Source organism: Amphimedon queenslandica, unplaced genomic scaffold, assembly GCF_000090795.2.
Source record: "Amphimedon queenslandica unplaced genomic scaffold, v1.1 AMPQUscaffold_13522, whole genome shotgun sequence".
Lineage (NCBI taxonomy): Eukaryota > Metazoa > Porifera > Demospongiae > Haplosclerida > Niphatidae > Amphimedon > Amphimedon queenslandica.
The window spans coordinates 1,564,032-1,588,287 of NW_003546242.1; the positions used below are offsets into that span (position 1 = coordinate 1,564,032).

Below are 24,256 nucleotides of genomic sequence, written 5' to 3' on the forward strand. Positions count from 1 at the left end.
CTCACAGTCTCATGTACCCCTAAATGTTTCTTTTCCCTCTCCTGATGAAACTGATATTATTGATGATGTCTCTATCACAGTCTCTGATGTCTTCAAATTTTTTTCCTCCCTGGACACTCAGAAGATTTGCGGTATTGATGGAAGTCCTCCTGGTCTACTTTAAGCATGTGCTGTGTCATTATGTCAGCCTGTTCACCATCCTTTCTGTCAATGTATTTGCCATCGTTATCTACCTGAAGAATGGCGTACTCATCTCATTACTCCTGTCTATACGTTGGGAGACAAGTCTGCATTAAAGAACTACAGACCAATATCTCTGCTCTGTATCCTTTCCAAAGTTCTAGAACATTTAACTTTTGACAAGATCTACCTACATATTGCAGCTGCAATATGTTGCAATCATTTGGTTTTATGTTGCAATCATTTGGTTTTATGAAGCAGCTCTCCACTTTACAACAACTGTGAGTTAACTTAGACTTTATTTTTGGTCTGGTTGCCCAGTGGAAACAAGTGGATGTTATATACCTTGACATTAAGAAGGCATTTGATACTGTGGATCACAATGTACTACTGGAGACACTGTGGAATTGTGATATTTGTGGAGAAATGTGGAATTTGATCCAATCTTACCTCTTACATTGTCAACAGTGTGTAAGTGTTTATTGCCCTAGACATCTGGTGTCCCCAAGGGAGCCCTCAATTCTTCATTCTCTATATAAATGACCTTCCAGCTTGTACTCTGCACTCTAGTTTGCTGCTGTATGCAGATGATAGTAAGTTAAGTAAATTCATTGCCTCTGCCTCTGTTTGGCTTGTCTTGCAAGAGAATTTGGACAGGGTTGGAGATTGAAGTGTCTATTCTTGTCTAAGTTTCAACTATCAAAAGACTTTTGTTGTCAGTTATCAGTGTCCAAGGGTTGTTCCTATATCTTTCAACTACCACTTTGGTGGGTCCATTGTCCCCAGGAAAGACTTACGCAGAGATTTGGGTGTAATGTTTGAAAATGACCTATTATGGTCTGTCAGGTCAAGACTGTTCTGAGTAAATCATACAAGACACTTTTTTTACTGAGGAGAACCTTTTGAGTTGCTTGTACTCCTACTACTGTTAAAAAGAAGGTATAGATATCCTTCATTATTCTAATCTTCACCTACTGTGCTCCTATTTGAAAACCATTTCTCACTAAGGACATTGTAGCCTTAGAACAGTTCCAGAGGCGTGCTACTAAATACATCTTAAATGACTATACCTCCAGTAACCATCCTAGACTTGAGGCACTGGGTCTATGTACCGATTAGAAGTTGTAGATATTATACTTTTTGTATTATCTGTAAAGAATCCCTCTCCTCATTTTAACATCCTTGACTATTTCTCATTCTGCTACTCTAATACTGACTCCTCTTCTAAATGGAAATTAGTTCACAAATTCTCTCCTTCCTCAGCTATATCTCACTTTTTTACACGTAGATTTCCTTGTTTATGAAACTTTTTACATTCTATTGATCCAAATGATTATCAGCCTTTAATTAAAACAACTGTTCATACTTTTGTTATTGACCATTTAAGAAAACACTTTGACGTAAATAATCACCACTCCTGTCACTTAGTTTGTTCATGTTCATCCTGCTCTCACGCCTTACCCATCCTCTCTCTCCTAATTTAACTCTCCCTCCCTCTCCTACTCTAATTCTCCCCCTCTCATGTATTTCTTTACTCTAATTATTTTCCTTTGTCTGTAATTATATTTGTGCTAAAAGTTTTTGTTTTTGTGTTCACTGATTGCCAGCCTTGTTCTTGGCATTCCACCAAGATAGTTTTCTTCTCTCAATTTTGCTCTTATCATTTCTCTCTACATGTCTTGTAAAACCTTATTAATAATACAAATAATAGTAAATAATAAAAATATGAAAAGGGCAGGGCATTGATTCACTGGTCCTCATTTGAAAATCATGTATTGCTCTTGAGTTCTCAAGGACTTTCTCATAAGGGACTCTTTAAGACTCGCTTTCCTTGCCTTAAAATCTGAATCTGAAAAGCCACACCTTGAAATAGAGTCTAGAATCAATGCATCTTCTGTGTGACCAATACTTTGTTCTATATTTTGACCTCATAAATTTTGATGATCATTATTTTAATCAACTAGTAATGTGGCTGCATTAGTGAGACATAACTCATGGTAAGATATTGGATCATGACCATTACCTTCATTATTAGTTTCTAAATTTACATGCAAAGCATAAGGAGCAATAGAAGTGTACACAGGATCGCCACATTGATTTAGTACACATAATTGCTCCGTCACTCTTTGTATTTCATCAGCAAAAGAGCATTGTTGTTCTGTACTTAAGGTACTTTATGATTTAATTTGTTTTTTATTTTGATATCATTTACTAGGTTAGAAAAAGATGTACTACTTATGCAAATTTCAAATTTTTACCATAAGTGGTGTGACCATTATGAGTCAATAAACTTATAAGGCGGTACAAAGTAATGAAAGCATAACTTCAAAACCTTTATGAACTGTATTTTTGCACACCCTGAGTAAATAGATTTTTGTATTTTATTTTGAACTACCAGCTGACACTCTCGTTCTTTTGGATTATAGCGGCATTTGTAAAGAATGGGCTTTAACGACTGAGCAATGACTAAAAAATTAGTATACTCAGCATTTCATTATTTCAACAATTAGCATTAAATTTTTTCTAATTTGTGGTGCAGTTTTATTTTATACAATTTTTTGAAAATTAAAACAGCATTTCTTACAAAACTTATGACTATCCTATGAATGTTGTTAGCCACACTATGAATAATAGTAATTCTGTAATGAATATCATTTTACTTATTTATGAATAATGATGAGTTAAGGGGAGTCACATGACTGTATCCATGGAAACAAGGTGACAATAATAAGATATTTTTTGTGATAATTGTCATGTGATAATGATCAGTGTGAAGCTCCTCCCATTTTGCCAAATCCATTAATCCAGCTATGCACGGACGTGGAGCTTGTGCGATAGTCAACGAAAGAGGAGAGCTTTCTCGTTCTTTTATATAACCTCTCATTTCGTCTATGCTACCGTTCAGAATAGAACCTATGACAATTGGACTTTACCATGTAAAATCTTGGCTCAGTGCAGCTTGTCGGTGCTCAGTGGTGAGGCTCAGCTAGCCCAGTATTCCAGCTAGCTAAAGTTAGAGTTTGTCATTAATGGAACTGGTCAGACTGCATAAGACTATATGTGCAGTGGGATGGCTACATCTCTCTCACTGAGTGATAACTGATCTGAGAGTTGAGATGGAACTGCCAAATAACAAGTGATGAAAGAAAGTCTGGCTATAGTGCATGCATAGTGAATTCCAAGGATTAACTAAACGTATATTTGATTTATAAATTTGCTGGAGACAACATGGATAACAATTTCAATCCACTTTATTGGTGAACTGACCATAAGACCAAATCATTGTATTATGCTAATAATCAAATCTCGTGAACTGTCAAATAATAGAGCCGCTGAGTTGTATACTGCAATGAATGACCAAATTTGAGATGTAATACTGAGATCTGTTTGCACACTTTCTCAATAGAACATTGCCACTATGATTGTTTGTCATTCACAATTTGATTGCTGCATAGTAAATCATATTCCTCACAAAAAAGTAATGTCTAAAAATCTTGCATACATGATATATATAATTGGCTATGTCTTATCTTTGTTAAAATAACTGCAATTATTTAGATAATAATGAGAGACAGAAATTTTGAGCATCATTATATACACTCTGCATGTGCGTCATTCACACCGCTGAGACAACAACAATGAATCGTATTTACATCACACTATCAGTGTGTCCTCAATGATACTGTTTAAAGAACACTTTTACTTTTATAAAGGTAATAATAAAATTTAAAAATTAAATGTTTTCAGGAATGAGGTACTTTAATATAGCATGGACTTGTTTTTGAATACTAAATTCATCAGGTTCAGGAAGCATGACATTTATAAGCATGATAGTGTGACATAGTAAGAAGAATGCGAGTTTTACAGTTATCAGTGTCATATCAACTATTTCACCAAAGACTGCTTGCAATTAATAAGCTGGAAGAAACTACTATGAATTGATAAATAACCCCATTTATTGTCACCCAAGTATAGCATTACAAAAAAAAATTACAAACATTTTAAGTTTGATACAATTCCTACCTAAGAAGTTTATCTCTATAAAATAATGCCATACCCAGTTAGGGCAACTTGGAGAAATGTAATATATTTACCTGGTCTAGCTTATTCCAAAGCCATGGTAGTTGGTTGAAAATTTAAAATAAAGGCAGCAAAACAAGTTATGCTTTAAGCATAGATACAAAGAAGACTTAATGCTAATCCTTGAGCTCGTCATGCTATGGCTCATGTCAAAGTCATTGGAAAAGATGAAGATTTGATTATATAATTGTTTGCATCTTTGATATTCTAGATAATCAATTACTGCTGCCTTTTATTTAGTTTTAAATATTTTTGTGTATTCTCTTTATTTGCTTTTCCTCGGTTAATGTTGTATTAATTTTGGACATAAAGTTGTGGAACCTGCCCTGTCATAAACTTTAGCAGCTGAGCAGCCAAAATGAAGACATTGAGCGGGTGGGGGTACATTCTTAAAAGTCTATAGCCACTCCTTGAATACAGTGCAAAGCTATAGCGTGGAAAAGGTCACTAGTTGAATCTACAGTCAAACCTGTCTATTCTGGACACCTTAAGATCAAATAAAACCATCCTTATTATAGAAGTGTCCTTATTTCAGAGGTTCATTAATACACATTACTAGTTTATTGGGACAGATACTACCTGTCCTCATTATAAATGTGTCCTTATTTTAGAGTGTCCACAATAGCAGGTTTCACTGTAATCATAATCTTTATTAAAATTTAAATTCACAATAATACCTATTACATTATTAAAATCATAAATAGACATTGTGTATGGTCTATTCTTTGCTTCCTCTTTCTATACCTATAAATAATGAATGAACAGCAGTTAATGTACAGTAGATCCAATACAATAATAAAGATGACTGTGAAGCATTATAAGGGCAGGCGGGTCTAAGCAAGCAAATCAATGTACATGTATATGTAAAGGATCAGCATTACATCTTGAAGCAAATTATGCAAAAATGCAGCTTAAAATGCTTTGCTTGCTGCTTAGTCATTGCACACATGCAAGGATAGAAATCTTGTTAAGTTTTCTGATACATTACATGCTCTTATGTTGTGTAGAAGATTCAATTGAGATGATTCCAATTAAAATTGGATTTTTTATGAATTTTAAACGTTGCTGATTTTTTAAAAACTTTTAAAATTCAAAAATCCAAATTTAATTCGAATCAACTCAAAGTTGATACTACACAGCATAAGGACATGCAGAGTAAGCAATTAATAATTGGCCATCACCAATTTCCAGACACTAAAAATATTTTTTTCCTGTTTGTATTTCCTTGTTTTAAATGACGATAATCTCAAGGTAGTTGTGTCATAGTCTTACAAAATATTAAGGTTAAATAGAAAGCTATACATGTCAGCTTCATCTTGTGATATTATCTACAAAAAGAATAAGAATAACTAGAAGAATGTAAAACATCCAAAGGGCAAGCCTAAGCAAGCTATAGATTATGTGCTGTATGATTTATAATGTACATGTCTGAGCTAGCAAAGCAATTGCACATGTCTAAGTTCAGGAGATATTGTTGCAGTTATCTTGATTAATTTATTTAAGAATGTCTGCAGCAATTAAAGTGATCTGGCTTATAGTTAGAAGCAATTACTGAACAAATCATATATGAAGATTGTATATATCTGCTTTGTTAAGCTGCTAGAGAACAAAGATCTCATGCATGCAGCTAACTACTTGCAGTTTTCTCACTTGCATTAAATTTATCAGGGTCCTCGACATTAGAGCTGAAACAAATAGTGAGATATTCAAATGTTGTCACCAACAATCTTGAATGATGGATAAGACACAAATTCGGGTGTCAAGGTGGGTTGTGATATCTGCTCTGGTCGTGAACTCTCAATAACAGGCTCTGGTTCTGACTATATATATACATATATAAAGTAAAATCAGAATTAACCTAAGATTAGATTTTCACCTCTTGTTTAGAATTGATTGATAAATCAGAACTCATGTCAGAAAGTATTGGAGAAAATGGAGGAAGAGAAGATGATGAAGAACAAAAACTTTCCTTATCATTGTTTGAATTGTCTGAGATATAATCAGTATCAAAGATATCTGCTATTGAGGTTTCATTCAGTACAATTTCTCTATCCTATGAATTATATAAGTCACATAGGCGGCGGAACAGGGGGGGCAGAGGGGGCTAAAGCCCTCCCAGTCTTGAAACAGGAGGGGCTGAGTCCCCCCAGAAATTCTCTGCTACTGACTAACAAAGAAAATAAAACTGACTTTTATCAGTAAAATTAGACCTGCAGTCATCATCTCTTCATTTCATTTAAAGAAAAAGACAAGAAAACTACTCTAAATCCAACAATAGAAGATTAGCACCATTTTTTGTAAAATTAGCAGCCATTTTTTATAAAACCACACCCATTTTAATAACTTAATTGATGTTCAGCCCCCCCAAAATAAATTTTGTTCCGCCGCCTATGATAAGTCATACATGTCACACAAAGTTATTGATTTCCACCATACGTTAAAATAAACTTCACTGATGTCTTGGCACCATTTCTTAACTGGTCCATCAAAATCAACTCCTAGAGCATCTATGTATCTGATAGTGCTTTTATGTGACATGCATCCCTGATCTTGTGTAGTCTTTTGTAACACCACAATGAAAAATGAATTATGTTTGTATTGTTGATGTAATTACCTGTTTGGCTCGAATAAAGTAATACTGACATCACACGCTGCAAGAATGACATCTTTTAATTAAATTGCTTCAGCAAGACGCCTCCAATCAATGCTATTGTTATTTCTGATTGTGATCCCATGCTTATATCCAATATTTTACATAATGTTGGCAGAGTCTATTTCATATCATTTGCTAGCTGTAACCCCTCAAAATCTTGCATAAAGACTTATTTCCAAACATTGAGTTGGCATCACGTGTACATGTGAAACGAAGCTCTCTATTCATTAATGCTTCAACTCTTTCCACTGTAACTTTTCTCATTCTGGCATCCTTGAACATCTGATTAACAACAGACTTTCTACTACCTCGACCAACACTCATTGCTAAGCAACGTAGTGACCTTATTACTCGATAAACTCGATGCTTCTTTCCTTTCTTATAATGTACCTATATAGTTAACAATAAGAAACAAAAATAATAATCATGAAACTACTGTAATTGCATTAGAAAATAATTTCTTTACTCACAAAAACACAAGGAGTTCCTTCAGCTATTGTATGAGATAGTGTATCTTTTTCTGGAGTACTCAGTTTAATTCTCATTCTCTTTGGTGGCGGATCTTCATCATTTCTCTCAGTTTCAAACCTCAAACACAGCTTGTTAACAATTTCATTTTCTAAGACCATTAATTCCTGCTTCAACTTTAATAGCTTCCTTAATGATGCTAGACAAGTTCCCTTACACAAAATAATCTGCTCCTGAAGAAACTTTAGTACTTCCTCTTCTGAATGATGTTGAAGCAGTAGACTTTTCAATAATACCAGAGGTTCCTCCATTAAATTTCTTAAGTAAATCCACTTCTGAGGCTGTGTCTCATTATGACACAGGAAACAGTTATGTATTCCTTCAACAGACATTCAAGGAGAAGAAGAAAGAAGGAAAGGTAGAAGCAAGCACGTGCAAAAACATGGACTAATTTATTCAACTCATTAAAATTAATATCACGTGAGTAATATGACTATTATCCGGTCATGTGACTCAAGCCATACTAGTTCAGCTAATTACATTCCAGTCGGCAACAGAGCTGACATGAGTGTCCCCAGACCCTTCCTCAAAAAGCGAAGGGGTGGGGCGATGAGACAAGGGTGGATTCATCTGTTCTTTAGCAGCTTTACTGGAGCCATTCACCAATAGCGACTCCTTCTCTATCTGTTAACTTCTTGTATGGACCTCTACCTCAAAGTTCTTTCAGCCTCTTTGCTGCAAATTGTTGCTGGTCTGCGTAGTGGTGATAATAAACCACACCCAAGTCAATAAACATTAACTAGAATGGGCGGAGAGTCCCAAGATGCATCAAAACAGTAGTTCTGTAAAGAACCAACTCCAAAGAAACCAAGGCTTAGTAACACAAGAACACTGCAGCAAAGTGTTTTCCTTCAATATCGCACCGTTTTCAATTAAAATAACACCTTGGTTTCCATGGTTTTTAATTGAAATTGTTGCCACATGGTTGATCACGTGATATGGTAACTATACTGGAGTATGCAGATTGTGACTTTGAGCAATTATGCCCTCATGCAGCAGCCTGCTACACAGCCAAGAATTATCATGCTGATACTAGGTCTGATTACTTCAGTTATACAGTCCTGATAGGCTATCAGGACTGTATCAGCATGATAATTCTTGGATGTGTAGCAGGCGGCTGCATGATGGTGTATTTGCTCAAAGTCACAATTGGCATACTCCAGTATACTTACCATATCGCGTGATCAACCATGTGGCAACATTGTCTGGCCCTTAGCTTTTAAACACTTGGCAATCTACTTCCAATACGAGAAAGGAACTTGAAAGAAGCCTGGAAAGATGAACTAAAAAGGCAGCCCTGCTAGTATCCCGGAGTTTGTGCCCCAAGCACTTGCAAACTCATGACAATGGCAAATCAATGTCTACACAATAATTGGGGCGAGCCTGAGCTAGCTCGCCCCATGCCACTAAGATGAGTTGGGGTCTGTACATAGATACTATGTACACTAAGTGGATGCGAAACAGGAAGTGGATTGTACACGAAATTATATTGGTGACGTCACGAGCAGTATGCCTATGCTCTTTTCGCTCTAGCGTAGCCTCTACTGGCCTTGTTTCTCAAAGTTTTGGGTTCTTGGTCAGGTTACTACTTTCCTGAGTTGAAGTAAGTATTATGAAGTCTATTAGCTCGAATGACCTGCTGAATCCTTGTTTGCTTGATCACTGGATCTCGTTGTGCTGTAAAACATGGCGACCTATAGTTCTGACTTTAAACACCTTTTCTCCAATCTGGGGCAGAGTTAGTGTTATTTGGGTAGAAGAAGGATATTATTGTGTTACATGGTCTGTAACTACTAGCTTTCCACTGCAGTTTTATAAAATAGAAATATATCCATTTTTTAGTTTATTAATGGTCTGTTTTGTAAACGCCTTTTCTGGAAACTATGCAATTTGATGAGGTATAATTTTGTATGTGTCTATGTACATGCCTTTTGTACAGTTTGTATATTTTCATAATTATTTTAAAGCTATGTTTCTTCAAAAAAAGTTACTTAATGTCATTGTGATATACCATATTAGAATGATAAAACTATTATTATAATATTGTTTTTTGATCATCAAATAGGGTATGAATATGAAACCAATGAAGATAAATTGTCTTTTGTTTCTTGTACTGACTCTTTTCAGAAGAAATATAGATTTTTATGAAGTTTTTTATAGTTATTGATTTTGCCACCATTTTGGTTGCTAAGTGTATCTAGGAAAAGCGTCACATCCGGCGAAAAGAGCATAGGCGCATCCTGTTTTGTATCCACTTGGTATATATAGTATCTATGGTCTGTATGTACTGGCACAATACTGTGGTCTAACTATTATTAAAGTTAGATAGCCTAATCTTCATTGAAAACGGGTGTGGTCACAATGAATAAAATGGCGGCTTCCAGCAAGTCTGAGTTTATTTGCACCGAACTGTCACCAAAGCAAGACTAAACTGCTGCACACAACTTCTTTAGCAATAAGGAAGGTTGGAAAAGCAGATATACAGTTTGTCCTGGGTATAAAGGACTCTGATAAGTTGAATGCAAGTGAGAATGTACTGTATAGCCTAGCTGCATTGTGAGATCTATTCTAGGTGATGTTTCTTCTCTAGCAGCAAGCCTAGGTTAACAAAGCAGATACACAATCTTCAAATATGATTTGTGCAGTGACTGCTTCTAAGCATCTTTACTGCTATCAGTAAGATAAGTGTAATTCCTGAAGACTGAGACGAGTGTTGAAGTGACTATAGATCTACTGTATTAGCCTTATTGACATGTACAGTTGCTTTGCTTGCTCATGTATCATAGAGCACATAGATAATCTATGCCTACATTAGGCTTGCCCCCTTAATGCATTGCATTCTCCCTAGTTATATTCAATGATAAAGTATAGAGTAACGGAGGTAGTTTATGGACACCTAACATTTGGAAGGTTCTCACTGGTCTCACGATTACTTGGTACTGGATGTGAGGTGTCCTTTGACAAGCAGTGGGTCTACCAGATTCCATCCATGAAGGATTTTCAGAAATTCTTGCCCTGGGGATTTTAGGAATTTTTTAAAGGCTACTGGGTGGTGGAGTTAGTTAGCGGACAGGTGAGGCAGTCTCCGGACAGTGACAGAAATCAACTTGTAGCGGACCCAATGACTTTTCTGAGGTAACTGAGTAATAAACTGAACAGCAATGATAGTAAGGATGAACTTTAAGTAAGACTAGATAAGTGTGTAAATGCAACTGTACCATTTAAAATGGGGTGTGTCTATCACAGGAAAAAATTTTAAAATCCCATTAATGGGATATAGTCAATTTACGGTAATAAAAAAATCCCATTACTGGGTTTCAATTACTCTAGCAGTTTTCCAGCACTTATACAAAATGGGAAAAACGCTTCCCATTACTGGGAATTTTAATGCAAACTGGAAGTGTTTATGGGATTTTATTTCCCAGTAAATGGTATTTAGATTCACATAGTACCAATCAATTGTAATGTAAAGTGGGATTTCAATTCCCAGTCATGGTATTTAGATTCACATAATAGGAAATAATAGTACTTAGTACCCATCAACGGGAATGTAGAGTGGGATTTCAATTCCCAGTAATGGTATTTAGATTCACATAATAGGAAATAATAGTATCTTAGTACCCATCAACGGGAATGTAGAGAGGGATTTCAATTCCCAGTCATGGTATTTAGATTCACATAATAGGAAATAATAGTATACTTAGTACCCATCAATGGGAATGTAGAGTGGTATTTCAATTCCCAGTAATGGTATTTAGATCCACATAATAGGAAATAATAGTACTTAGTACCCATCAATGGGAATGTAGAGTGCGATTTCAATTCCCAGTAATGGTATTTAGATTCACATAATAGGAAATAATAGTATCTTAGTACCCATCAACGGGAATGTAGAGGGGGATTTCAATTCCCAGTAATGGTATTTAAATTCACATAATAGGAAATACTTTACCATACTCAATCCATGGGAATTTAAGAATGTGATTAAATTTACCATTAATGGAATTATTATAATTTATTTTTACTCATTCCATCAATGAGAATTAAAAATTGGTACTTTCATTTATAATTTCTTAGAAATAAATTGATTTACAATTATCTTGGTAATCTAGATGTTTATCAATGGAAAATGGTATAATGAAAAGTTTTTAAAATTGCATTCATAAGTTCCATTTTGAGTCATTATTAAAGATAAAACACAGATTAATCATGTAGTGTCAATAAAAAACACAGATTAAAACGCAAATAATAAACCTAGCATTCTATCCAACAATTTTCCTGCCATTTTCCAGAAGCATAATTAATAATTGAATCCCATGCAATTAATTCTTTGGAACTGCGACTGAAACTTTCTCTGGTATATCTACGAGGTGATGTACCTTGTACATACACATAAAATAAAGCAGTGCAGTTTCTACTCCTATCATTTACTGACTGAATACATGCATGCCAAATTTCATTATTTTCCCCTACTACAAGAACCATATCTCCCTTTTCTGGTAACACTGGAATAATGACATCACTCTCTGTTATTGGTAGCTGATGTCGCATGAAGTTAATTACAATAAACTTAGATGGTGATGTTATGTTGTCTGGATCTGGGAAAAGCATGACTTTACTTATTATATCATGAGCTGGAAAATACATTATGTGTGATGAAGGAATAACGTAAGGGTTGCTGCTATAAATATGTATAGGGTTATTTTGTGGGTAAGGGTAATGTTCCCCTTTCACAAAAACATAGCACTTATCATCAACTGTGATTGAATAAAAGCCTATCACTCGAATGACATTTCCCCTGTTGTCACAGTTACTATGGACAATAACATATTCACTGGTACGATATAATGTGCCATTAATACCCTGAAATAAGAAAAGAACACTCCTACATGACATAGCTAAATAGTCAGCTCCATGTGAAGTGTTGGATGGCAAAATAGACTGGATTTCATTTGCAGATAATGCCACATACTTTATTCCACCAACTAAAACTGGATCATGTACTTCATGCAGTTTGAATAGCTTAGCTTGCTCAATTGAAGATGCATGATATGGCTGCAAATAAAAATTTATATATATTTTAATGAATGTGCTTCTTATTTGTTACCTTATTCAATGTAATTACTGGGGGTATTATTCTCTCATTTTCTTCCGATGTCAGAAACTTCAAAAATTCTCTTCTGCTTTCTGCTTTTGCAAAAGTAAGCTCAAGATTTTTTTTGTTAGAAGATCGTTCTATATATGTATGCACAGCTCTCTCGAAGACAAAGCACCAGAAATTATCTGGACTTGAGAACCTCATAATGTCATCTGGAAGATGGACTAGATTATGTAGTGACACAACACAACTATGAAGTCCTTGTGTCTCTTCAGTTAAAATATTGTGCCTCCAGATTAGATGCTGCAACAATTTCAATGAATCTTCTGACCATCCACTTCTTTCAGTGTTGAAAGTCATTTCAACTATTCTAACAATTAGAATCCAGACCTTATAATGTTCATCAGGCAGTTTACCTCCCAGAACATACTCAGATGCTGGGAAAGCAAATTTTTGATATTCCTCTGCCTTCCAGAAGCCTAACCTTTTAGTAATTCCATCAGGAATGCAACCATTCTTTAACTCTAAATGATAATGATTAAAAGTACATGCTAATTTACAAATGTACCTGTAGTCCATGGCATTGCTATTAATCTCTGTTCAACAGACTGATCTATATATCCTTGCTCTTTAAAATAATCTATGTGCCTTTTCACAATTCTCAGCAACAAAGTATGCATTGTGTCAAAAACAAAATCTCTCAAAATGTCAAACTTATATAATGCATGCAAACGGTGAAGAATAGACAAACCAGTGAATCCTGTTTCACTGGCTTTTTTCTGACGAACACTCACCCTATCTTCATCATCAACAGCCTTCATTTGAGCAATGCTTTCACTGTGATCTCAATGGCCAAGGGTGACGTGTATGGTAACGGTAATTGCCATAGTAGTATTGTGAGGTATTAGGGGATGATGTTCCTATAGCCATTGCAGCATAATAACTTTTCAGCATAACAAATTAGCAAACCTTGTAGTTTATCACGTCGACAAGCATGTACTCCACCTGATGCTAGAAACTTGTCAACCTCGCATTGAGCAGGATGGTCTCCTGTCCAGCAAAGAATAAGGCAGCGTAGTGTTGCTGGTCCTGGGTTGATCCCAGCCACAAAACCTCTATAATCAACATTTATACCTGTGATGCACATCATTTAATATTACACACATATATACCTTACCATTAATAAATGAATCTTCAATTTCTGTTATCAAAGGGTGAAGAAATGGATCTAGGTACCAAGATGCCTTGTTTGGAAGAAGATAATTTGGAATAAACCCGCATACATAAACTTCATTTGTTTTGGACCGTTCTAACTTGCTCATAGTTGCAATCTGAAACTCGATTGCTCCTGTAAAAAAATGTAATCTTGTTCAATATAGTCACAAATATATACATACCACAGCTATGTTTTATAGATGTAGAAAAGGGCTGCCAGCCATCCTAATGACCTATTAGTGCTATATTCCTTGGATCTCCATTGGTGTATTTGGGAACATGGTCAAATGATGCATAGCAATGTGGACATATAATGCTAATAGTGTCATTACATGCTTGTGTGCCTTCATGATTCACGGCCTCATCCAAATTGATGACATTATTGCATGTGACGCACCTTGTAGGCAAAATCCATGTTACACTTGGATCCCAAAACCACTGTAGTTCCCTAAACCTATCTCCATCCCATACTTCCTTTTTAATGCTATTAGATCCAGTCAACCAGTGACTCTTGTTTTTCCAGTGCTCTGTCATTTTTTCACAAAATTCTGCTGATGAACACCATCTATTAACCTTATCTGCAAGAGGTAAATAATGATACTGTATTGTTCCAGGTTTGGAGCAATATTTGCAATTGCTGTCCACTTTGTCCATGATGCTCCATAAACCAGGATGACTTTTGTTGAGACAGATGTAGTATGTAGAAGGATCTTTGTACCCTGCACTTTTTAGAAGCTTCATGCAAGCATTTATAGATGATGGCCACTTTTTCAGTTTTTCTGAGTCACTTTTACAATACATGTCCCTACCATACTCTAAGATCTGCAGAAAATCCATCTGTGAACCACACATTGTGTCTGATATTTTAAGAGCTCTCAATACAGAAATTACAATGTCCCTATCAATATTCAGTCCAAACCGTAATGATGTTGGTTCATGACCTAAATCAGTGGCGGTTGCATTTGCAGCAGCAGGTTCTTCAGTTACAGTAGTCTCTAGTGATTCAATATCAGTATCAAGCTCTGCACCAGGAATTGCAATATCTTGTGTGGAAGGTGCTTCTTCTATAGGGCTTCTATCACGAGTACCATGACTAGAAGATCCTGATTCACCAGTAGATTCTATATCATGATTAAAAATTAATATTATGAATAGGCTATATTATAATTGTTCTTCTTATCCTTACCCAAAAGCAACTTGCTTTGTTGCCAGTGTCTATACTCTGTAGATCGAGAAACTGCTTTGCCTTTGCACAAGCTGCATGGACAGTGAGCATGGTTGAAACTAAGCTCCTCACATCTGCAATAAGATACTTCCGCTCTAGACCAAGACATTAACTGTTAATAACTGAAACCGGAAAAAGATACTGAAAAGAGCGGGCTTGAGCTGCAGCTGGTTGGACACTATACAGGTTGAAGGTCGTTTTAATTACTTGAGAAAGAGCGGATTAGGTGGATAAAGTTGTGAACAAGTACAGCAGCGATATGTATTTCACTGGTTATGCCGCCTTTAGCTTTAGAGTTTTATATAGCAGGTGTTATTGAGCACCGTCGGCTACCGGTATTCAAGTACAGTATATAGGTTGAGAAATGGAGCCAGACAAAGATTTCTTAAAATGGGGCGTCGATGATGTGTGTAAGTGGGTTGAAAAAGAATTTTCAAGTGAGGAGATAATGAGATGTTTTCGAGGTTAGTAAATAGTAGCCATTAATTAATTAGTGATCCCACGTGTTCATGCATGTGGATATGGATTAAATGATTTAAATTATTAAGTTATTATAATAAGTTATTGTTTGTTTAGTGCATACTGCATGTATGTAATTGTAAGCAATTAGCACTTAACAGACTCTTGTAGTGTTGTGACCATTATATGATTTTTTTAACCTTCTTTATTGCTCTTTTCTTGATTAAATAGAGCAAATGGTGGATGGGGAAACTCTACAAATGGTAGTAAATTGTGCATCAGTGGAACAGATGCAGTTATGTGGTCTCAAAATAATCAAGGACCAAATGAAGTTGAGAAAAGTTTTTGCCACAGTGTGTGGTAATGCAGACTCAACTTTTGGTATAGCTTCATTTACCACACCAACACGTGGCACTAGTACAAATACATCTGCAACTCCAAAAGGCACAAGAAAATTGAAGCTGTCTGAGATAAAAAATCTTACACCAGAGGAAAAGAGATTGTACTACATGAAGTATGAATTATTATTTTATTAGTTGTTATTGTATTCATTATGTATGCATGCATACAGGAGAAATAAAGTTGCATCTGCTGCAAGGAAAGAGTGGCCAGGAAATGATATTCCTTGTTTTAAAAATAATCAAGAGAATATGAAGAAGCTAGATAGTTTAGTAAAAACAATTGAAGAGGAGTGCTCGTTGCCTTTTTTTGGCCGTCAGGCCATAAGACGCCATATATTAGACACTTTGACAGAAAGGAGACGATGTGTCAAAAAAGGACATGATTATGAAGATGTAAGTACTTCTCTAATTATTGGCATGAATAATCCATTTGTTTTAGACCTCAGGCTCAGCAAAGAAAAGGCTCAAATTGGAGGAGTCAAATGAGGCTGGTGCGACCAAATATGGTTAAAATAATTTTAACTGTTTATGTACTCCATTTTTACCTTTTTTATTAGATCTTGAGGAAAGTGATATAAACAAAGATGAATTGAAAGGTATGTACATAGTATGTGTATATCTAATTTTTATTATAACAATAGAGCAGTCACCACATGAGATACAAGTAATTTATTCAATAATACTTTTTGCTTATTGAACTTTAATGGTGTAGCCAACATCAGAAGAGCTTGTAGATGACAAAGAAACACTGAAATCTTTGGTCACAGGTATACATGTGAAAAAATAAATATAATTTTATGTTTATAGCAGATACATGTAGGAAAACTTCAAGTGTTGCAAGTGATATTGAAGATGGTAGTTACTCATTTTTATCATGACTTACATAGGAGTTATAATTTTTAGATCAGCTGATGAGTGATGAAGATGATGATGATAATAGTGAAAACATAATTGTCAAGAAGAAAGGTAATTAGCTGTAATTATTTACAATCAAATAACATTAATTAATTGATTCAAATCTTGTATCATTTTTATCATTATGGGAGGAGAAGGAAGTACACAAAAAATAACAAAAAATAATTTTATTTTATTATTTATTTATGTATTTATTATATTCATAGAAATGACACAGAATAGCGCAGAGGTAGTGGTCATGTGTGCATATGGAGCACACTTCATCAAAGAAGTAGCACGAAAGCAACTTGCTGCTGCTGCAAAAACATTACTTAGCAGAGAAGAAAGGTCACTACTCCAAGGGGCTGAAAAACACCATTTTTTAAAGCCTTTAGCCATTCAGTTTTTGAAGAAAGGAATTGTAACTTATACTAAAGAAAACGTTGACATTGAAAACATTACAAGGCAAGATATTGTTAAAAGTGGAACATTTTAATATTAATGAACGACTCTTATTGCCAAAAATTTTTTCTGTTTATATATGCTTTAATTGGGATTTGTCTCTTCTCTCTTAAATTTATCAGGTTGTATATTTTATACAGTTAATAAAATTTTATTAATTTCAATAAATTATGGCGAAATTGTCAGCTTCCATTTGTAATGCAATATGGGAAACTAGCTAAATGGGAATTATAGTGGAATTAGCTAAAGCCATTATGAAAAATAATTAACCATTGTAAATACAATAATGGGATTTTTATTTGCTAACCAAAAATCAGTCTGGTATCAGGTATAACCGTTCATGGGATTTAATATAGGAATAAAAATATCAATATTGGGAAATTGGCAGAAACTGTTATGGGAAATAACCCATTAAAATTACAGCAATGGGACAAGTAATTGAAAACCAGGCTGGTATTGGACTGGGATTTAATATGGTAATATGATTCCATAATGGAAATTTTTAGAATCCATTATGGAAAAAATAAGAAACTCTTACAATGGGTTACTGAATTTCCATTATGGTATTATGAGAAATCCCATTATTGGAGATTGTTCTACTATCACAATAATGGGAATTTCAATGGGAATTTTTAAATTCCCAATAATATTCCCATAATTAACCCATCATGTGTTTTATGAATTTTTTCCTGTGTATTTTAGTCCACAAAGACCAGGTTGTGCACATGCACAGCAAGTAAAAGCATCATCCTTTTTCATTCTTCTACCAACTTTGAAGTGCTTGGGGTACATAGGCTTATCTCTGGGTTTCTCCGTAAAATACATGCCCCCATCGAATATTGTTGGAAACTGTTGGGACTTTTGTCCGAGGCAGCGAGGCTATCTGATACCCTATTTTAATTATTTTGATAATCTACTATACTAATTCATTCCTTTCTTGTATAGGTGATAGACCAAGCCTTGCTGAAACTTGCTTAATATTGAAGCTGGAGTGGTCATGCATGTATTGGTGGAGCTCTTTGTTATTGAGTATTTTCTCTAGCAGTAACAAAGATTTTTCATCACAAACTGTCTCTATAGCCTTTTCCAAGTATTCAGTCTTCCATTTCTCCCGTGTTTGTTGTTACTGCATGTGTGACTAACACTGTCTGGTAATTGCCTTTGTCACCAGGGTGTATTTGCTCTTAAATAACTCTTACTACATTATTTATATGTTGTTTTACATAATTCCATCAAATAGTGTATTTAGTTTCCTTTGTATTGATATATGATGTTGGCATAAAAACTTTGAGTCTGCAGTTTCAAGCTGTTGAAGTTTTTTGTATTTTAAGAGACATTTCATTGTTTGGACTTAGCAATTGACCATAATCATTTGCAGTCAAATATAACATAGAATAGCTATTGCAAACTTGCTGAAATTGGTTATACCTATTGCAGATGGAGAGCTCTACCCCTCAGAAAAAAATTGGGTTCCTTCTCAAATGTTTAAATTTTTTTATTAGTACTTTGAACTTAAGTGTTCGTAAACTACCTACGTTACTCTAAGTTTACCACAACTGATTCCTGTGACATTTGAGAAGAGTAAGGATGGGTAATGTGACGAATGACTCTTGGTATATTCTTCTTAAAAAACGGCATATACTTCTGTATAATTCTGGCATATATTATGGTACCGTTCTCAATTAGAATGTTATCATCAGCTTGTGTTGGTAATATATCTGCAGAAGAAAAATCATTTGATGTAATATCTGGAAGAGAAGGCAGATCTGCTAATCCTTCAGTGCTGCATTTATCTAGAAAAAAATATGAATGAAAATAATGGAGTGACAATGAGTGGCAATCTACTGTTTCATGTCTATGTTTAACGTATTTGTCAAGGTTATCCCCGACAATTTTGAAAGAATATGCAACTTGAGATGTAGGAGGAGGAACAGTGACTATTTCTGTACTGACACTACTGGCTTCAGAGGCTGATAACCCAGAGTAGTTAGGAGTTGAAACAGAAGATACTGATGGCGAAGTCAGTTCTGAATCCGTGATATCATCAACAGCTAATTCCATTTCAGATGCCTGTGAAAGAGATGGAATAGTATTTCCCTCCAGTTCATCTCTTGCTTGACTAATCTCAACGTCAGTATCAACTTGTGATACACTAGACTGGTTCTCAGGAATTATGTCTCTAAAAATTATAACAATTTTTTTTAAATCATTTAAGCTGAGGTACTCAACTGACTTGTCTTGCCACAAACATCTTGATATTTTGGAAGACCATTCCTTTACAGGTTGATAAAAATCTGTGGTCAGTTTATCAATCATACAGATGATTGTTTTATGAGAAACACAAATACCAACTTTCTCAAAACGTTGAAACAACTAGGATAAAAATGAGTAAGATTATTAATTGGATAAAACTTTTGTGACATACTTGTTTCGGTAAATGACTTGCATACATTAGCATGGACATTAGTCTCTGAAAGAGGTTTGCTCGCTCACAGTGACTTTTTATGATCACTGAAGCACAGACTACAATAACTATATGCTTCTGAAGACCAGTTTTCTTACTAGACCCTTCAAGAATGGAAACGAGAAATGGGGCATCACTTTTCAAATTATCAACTGCATTTGTCCAACTAAAAGTTTTGATGACGGCTGGCGTTTTATTAACAAAAAGAGAATCCTTCTTGCATACTTTTTAACTTCTCCACAAATAATTTTCCCAACTTTACGTGGTATCATTCTTTGTCTTTTATGACACAATCAACTATGGACTTCCTGTTTTTTAGCTTAATTGAACAACCAATTCCTTGTAATGACAGAGGTAAGTATGTGACACGACTCTTGCCATTGCAAATCGTAAAAACCTATAATAAAAAATTCAGTTAAAACATAAAACACACATGCATAAAGGTTTACTCCAATTGATGACTTCATCCTTCGGCTTTTGGGAGTAACTGGAGTAGAGTGGTATTGTGCTATTTGTGACTCAGGAGAAGATGTAAGCAGGGTTTCAGAAATTTCATGACCAATCTTGTTCTTGACAATCACATCTCCAAATACATGCAATATCTTCTTTTCACCAGTAACAACTTCTTTCCTTGCCTTTACAATTTTACTTAAAAAGGACAAGCACTTGCCTCTACAAACTACCCCTTCCCTTAAAAGCTTTTCCAAGTCACCTCTAACAAACTGATAATTCTTCTCCAGGGTGTCTAAAATTAGTTCTACTTCTTCATTCATCATCTTTAAGTATGCTCTACTTCCAGGAGAAACTCTGGCACCAGAGAACAGGCAATGCATCATTAATAATGAGACAGAGTCAGGAAATTCATACACGCAGACAGCTACCTTGTAGTGTCATCTCATCCTCCCTCACCTTCCTAGGGATAGAAATTGACACTATCAAGCGAGAACTTAGGCTGCCTCAAGAGAAACTCATCAGATTGCAGAGGGAATGGGTGGGAAAGAAAGCTGCTACCAAACATGATATACAGGTCATCATTGGCTTGTTAAACGATGCAGCACAAGTGGTCCCAGCGGGAAGATCATTCATCAGAAACCTGATCGATGACATGTCTCCGCTGAGGAAAGCCTACTACTTTTCTAGATTGAACTTGGGGAGTGGTACTCCCCAAGGAACCAAGTGTGCCCCCAAAGAAGAGGCCTCAATTAATCCACTTTAGGGCTTACCTGATCTGGCGTGAGACTGGACTGGGATGGCAGTTCTAAGAGAGCTCCTACCAGAACCCCGTGAATAGATAGGCCCACTACATGCTGTAGTGTGCCTTAATGTGGGTTGTGCCAAACCCCTCAACATACACCTGACTGCAACTTCATGGGAAGGAGGTAAGAGAGAGAGAGATAGAGGCAAGCAAATTGCCTCAGAGGAGGGCATGAATGCATAGCAATATTTGAGAGTAAAGGAGGGCCTACTCCCACCCCACATGAGTGTGGGCAGTATGCCAGCCAGGCCAATACTCCTAATGCACAAGCCACAGAATGCAATGTGGCATCTGACAGAGCATAAAATAATATAAAATCTCCTTCCCATTTAGCCACAGACAGATATGGAGGTGGCACTACCCAAGGAACCACATGTGACCCTCAAAGAGGAGGCCTCAAGGCTAATTGGAGCATTGGGGCGATCCCAAATTCTGTGACTGGACATTGTTATGAACCCAATTATTATTATAAAATATCTCAATATTTATTTACAATGTAAAGCTTGAAATTAATCTTAAATTGCCTTAATGTACCTTCTACATTAGCATAGTAAGTAAAGAGAGATCAGTTAGGTATGAATGCATATGATCGAATAATATGACAACGGGAGGATGAAGTCAGAAAGAAGAGGATGCAGCTAACATAGCTGAGATGCTGCCTAATGAATTATCACTGGGCTTTATATAGATCTGATAGGCATCCGAGGACCAGCGGCCAAGCCTTTTGATGGTGTGGGCTGGAATCCCAGCTACTGCAGCTGTTGTTGCAGCTCCCATTCTAAAGCTGTGACCTGCATACAGGGAGGGGTTCAGGCCCGCATCTTGGAGCGCCTGGTGGACTGCCTGGATGAAACCCTGTCTTGAAAGAGAAATTGAGTCTTCCATTATGAATAGAGGACCCTCTGTTCGAGGGCGTAGAAGGAGGAAGTCCCTGAGTGCAGCTACTGGGCAAGTTGCATGTCCTGACCTTCCTAACATCACCGCAGAGCCCCTCCCAATTGGGTCTGTTTTTCACCTCCTGATCAAAAGCTTGATGAAGGAGGGGCTGCTATGACTGTCTGTGGAGAGGTCAAGGAGTTGGAGTGGAGGAGCTTCCCCTGATTTGGGGAATATCTCACCCAGTCTATGGAAGCCAAAGAAGGCGGTGCAAGCTGTGGCCCAGTATAGAATATTGTTAAAGGAATGAGCAGCCTGCTCTGGGGGGAGCCAGACCACCCTGAGCTTGTTCATAACTGAAATTGTGATTGGCATTCTAGACCGGTTTGTGCATTCTTGAGTCCGCTTGATACCCCTGGTTACATAGTGCAGCCACGGTCAAGCATTGTGAGGTGGAGGTGGCAACCCTGCAGAAATTTGTAAGTGGCGGAGTCCAGATAGGTAAGCAGAGATGGTTCTGGCCTGGAGCACTTCATTAGCTAGAAATGCAGCAAACAGACAAAGAGTGTGTTCAGAAAGAGGGAGGGGGGATAGGTTAAATAAAGTGCACAAGGTAACATATCTCTTTTGAGCTGTGGCATAGGAGCTTCTGGTACTGCCTGCTATACCCTGAACAAAGAGTCCCTAAACAATGCTCTCCAGTGCTTTGATGTCCATGAGAGGTTGGTGTCCAGGAGCAGGTCCAGCAGAGGTTGTGGGATGCCAGAAGGGATTTTGGGTGCCTGTGGAAAGATAGAGAAGAAGTCAGGCATTCTATCCCTCGAGAGAGCGTCAGCCGCCCAATTGGATTTCCCGGCTACATGGAATGCTCTGTAGGATATCTCGAAGTGAGCCAAGTAGAAGAACAAACAGCAATGGAGATAAACTAAAGCCGGATCCTTAGCTGACCTCGACTCTAGAGCTTGAACCACGGCAGCGTTGTCAGAGTAGAGAGGACCCTCGAGGCCCGGCAATGGGACCCCCATATTGCAATGGCCACTACAAGGGGAAGTAACTCTTTCACTGCAATGTTTAAAGCTTAACTAGTTGGCCATCTTATCTGGAACCAAGCATTGCCAGTTGCTAAAAACTCTCTGGAGCCCCAGAAGCCTGTGGCATCTGCTGTTATTGATGGTCCCATAGGGAGAAAAGGGAACAGCCCCACCCCATTCCATCTCAAAAATGCAGCACCACCAAGCTAGGTCAGCTCTGCAGCCCAAGTTCAATCTAGAAAAGTAGTGGACTTTCCTCAGCTGAGACATGGCATCAATCAGGTTTCTGATGAATGATTTCCCCGCTGGGACCACTTGTGCTGCGTTGTTTAACAAGCCAATGATGACCTGTAGATCATGTTTGGTAGCAGCTTTCTTCCCCACCCATTCACTCAGGAGCCTCTGCAATTCTCTTGGGGGAACCTAAGTCTTGCTTGACGGTGTCAATTTCTATCCCTAGGAAGGTGAAGGTGGATGAGGGACTCTCGACCTTGGACGGCTCCACAGAGAGGCCGAGCCTAGCTGCCATTTGTATGGCCAGTTGTAACGTATGAGAGCGGGTAGTTATATCTTGGGCCTAAATCAGGAAGTCGTCTAAGTAATGGGCCAGATTAATGATTCCAATGCATATTAAGGCCCAAGCAAGGGCGTTTGCGACAGCACTGAAAATAATTGGAGCAGACCTTAATTCAAACGGTAAGGCCCTGTCACCGAACACAGTCCCTCACCACTTTATACCCAAAAGAACCTGATCTGCCAAATGGACTGGGACCTGCCGGTATGCAGCCTTCAAATCTAGCTTGGCAAGCAGCATTTTTCTGGGATCAGCTCAGCCATTCGCCTTACTGTGATATAGCTGAAGGACGAATGGGTGGAGCTGATTGCATTGTTGACACTCCAACCTCTTGGAGATGAGAGGTCCATGATGAGCCTGAATTTTCCAGGCCTGTTTTTTTTTGGGATGAACCCGATCAGGTTCAAATGGACATTGGCAGCTATTGAGGGATACAGGGAGCCTGTCCTGATCTTTCCACCAAGGTACTCTTCTACCTTCTCTGCCAGTGTGACTGCCGAAGGTCCGTTAAATGAGCAAGGGACTAGCTTTGAGCAAGGGGGGACCACCATTTTAAAACCCTGAGTGATCCCTCTCCTTAGGAAAGCTGCAAATCCCTTATCGGGTAGGGACGACAAAACAGGATCTCACTCGGCAATTGGGAGAAAGCCGTCTGGGCTGGAATGAGAGTTGCGATAGTATGGCCCTGAAGAAGACTCCAGTGCCAGCAGGTTAGGTAGAAAGGCATAGTAGCCATTGTGGATGTTGGCAGCCACTGCAGAGAAAAAAGGCAACGATGATCTCACAGCAATTATAAATATAAGGTATAGCATGCAAGCGAGAGCAGGGAGAGGCTATGATGAGACAAAATAGCTCAAATAC

The 24,256-nt window shown here is 37.0% G+C and overlaps 2 protein-coding genes and 2 long non-coding RNA genes across 4 annotated transcripts; 2 read left to right on the forward strand and 2 right to left on the reverse strand.

Moving 5' to 3' along the window:
* Window positions 1–6,599: 6,599 nt before the first annotated feature.
* On the reverse strand, window positions 6,600–7,561 carry LOC109581003 (uncharacterized). The gene is made up of 3 exons (XR_002184462.1): window positions 7,384–7,561; window positions 6,875–7,303; window positions 6,600–6,819 (listed from the first exon to the last, which is right to left on the reverse strand). It is a non-coding gene; the product is annotated as an uncharacterized LOC109581003 (long non-coding RNA).
* Window positions 7,562–8,922: 1,361 nt separating this feature from the next.
* LOC109581020 (uncharacterized) lies at window positions 8,923–9,597 on the forward strand. The gene is made up of 2 exons (XR_002184472.1): window positions 8,923–9,183; window positions 9,507–9,597. It is a non-coding gene; the product is annotated as an uncharacterized LOC109581020 (long non-coding RNA).
* A 1,942-nt stretch (window positions 9,598–11,539) lies between these two features.
* Window positions 11,540–13,118, reverse strand: LOC109593768 (uncharacterized). The gene is made up of 2 exons (XM_020008868.1): window positions 12,549–13,118; window positions 11,540–12,496 (listed from the first exon to the last, which is right to left on the reverse strand). The coding sequence occupies exons 1-2, from the start codon at window positions 13,116–13,118 to the stop codon at window positions 11,696–11,698; spliced, it is 1,371 nt and encodes a 456-aa protein (XP_019864427.1). The 3' UTR covers window positions 11,540–11,695.
* Window positions 13,119–15,616: 2,498 nt separating this feature from the next.
* Window positions 15,617–16,421, forward strand: LOC109581047 (uncharacterized). The gene is made up of 3 exons (XM_019994812.1): window positions 15,617–15,952; window positions 16,010–16,232; window positions 16,279–16,421. The coding sequence occupies exons 1-3, from the start codon at window positions 15,675–15,677 to the stop codon at window positions 16,348–16,350; spliced, it is 573 nt and encodes a 190-aa protein (XP_019850371.1). The 5' UTR covers window positions 15,617–15,674; the 3' UTR covers window positions 16,351–16,421.
* Window positions 16,422–24,256: the final 7,835 nt, after the last annotated feature.

Bases quoted from the DNA above. Each gene is read 5' to 3' on its own strand.
- LOC109593768 (XM_020008868.1), bottom strand. From the start codon at position 13,118: ATGGACTACAGGTACATTTGTAAATTAGCATGTACTTTTAATCATTAT. The intron at 12,497-12,548 runs GTAACAAATAAG...TTTTATTTGCAG, and splicing joins CAGTAATTACATTGAATAAG to CCATATCATGCATCTTCAAT.
- LOC109581047 (XM_019994812.1), top strand. From the start codon at position 15,675: ATGGTGGATGGGGAAACTCTACAAATGGTAGTAAATTGTGCATCAGTG. The intron at 15,953-16,009 runs GTATGAATTATT...GCATGCATACAG, and splicing joins AAGAGATTGTACTACATGAA to GAGAAATAAAGTTGCATCTG. The intron at 16,233-16,278 runs GTAAGTACTTCT...CATTTGTTTTAG, and splicing joins AAGGACATGATTATGAAGAT to ACCTCAGGCTCAGCAAAGAA.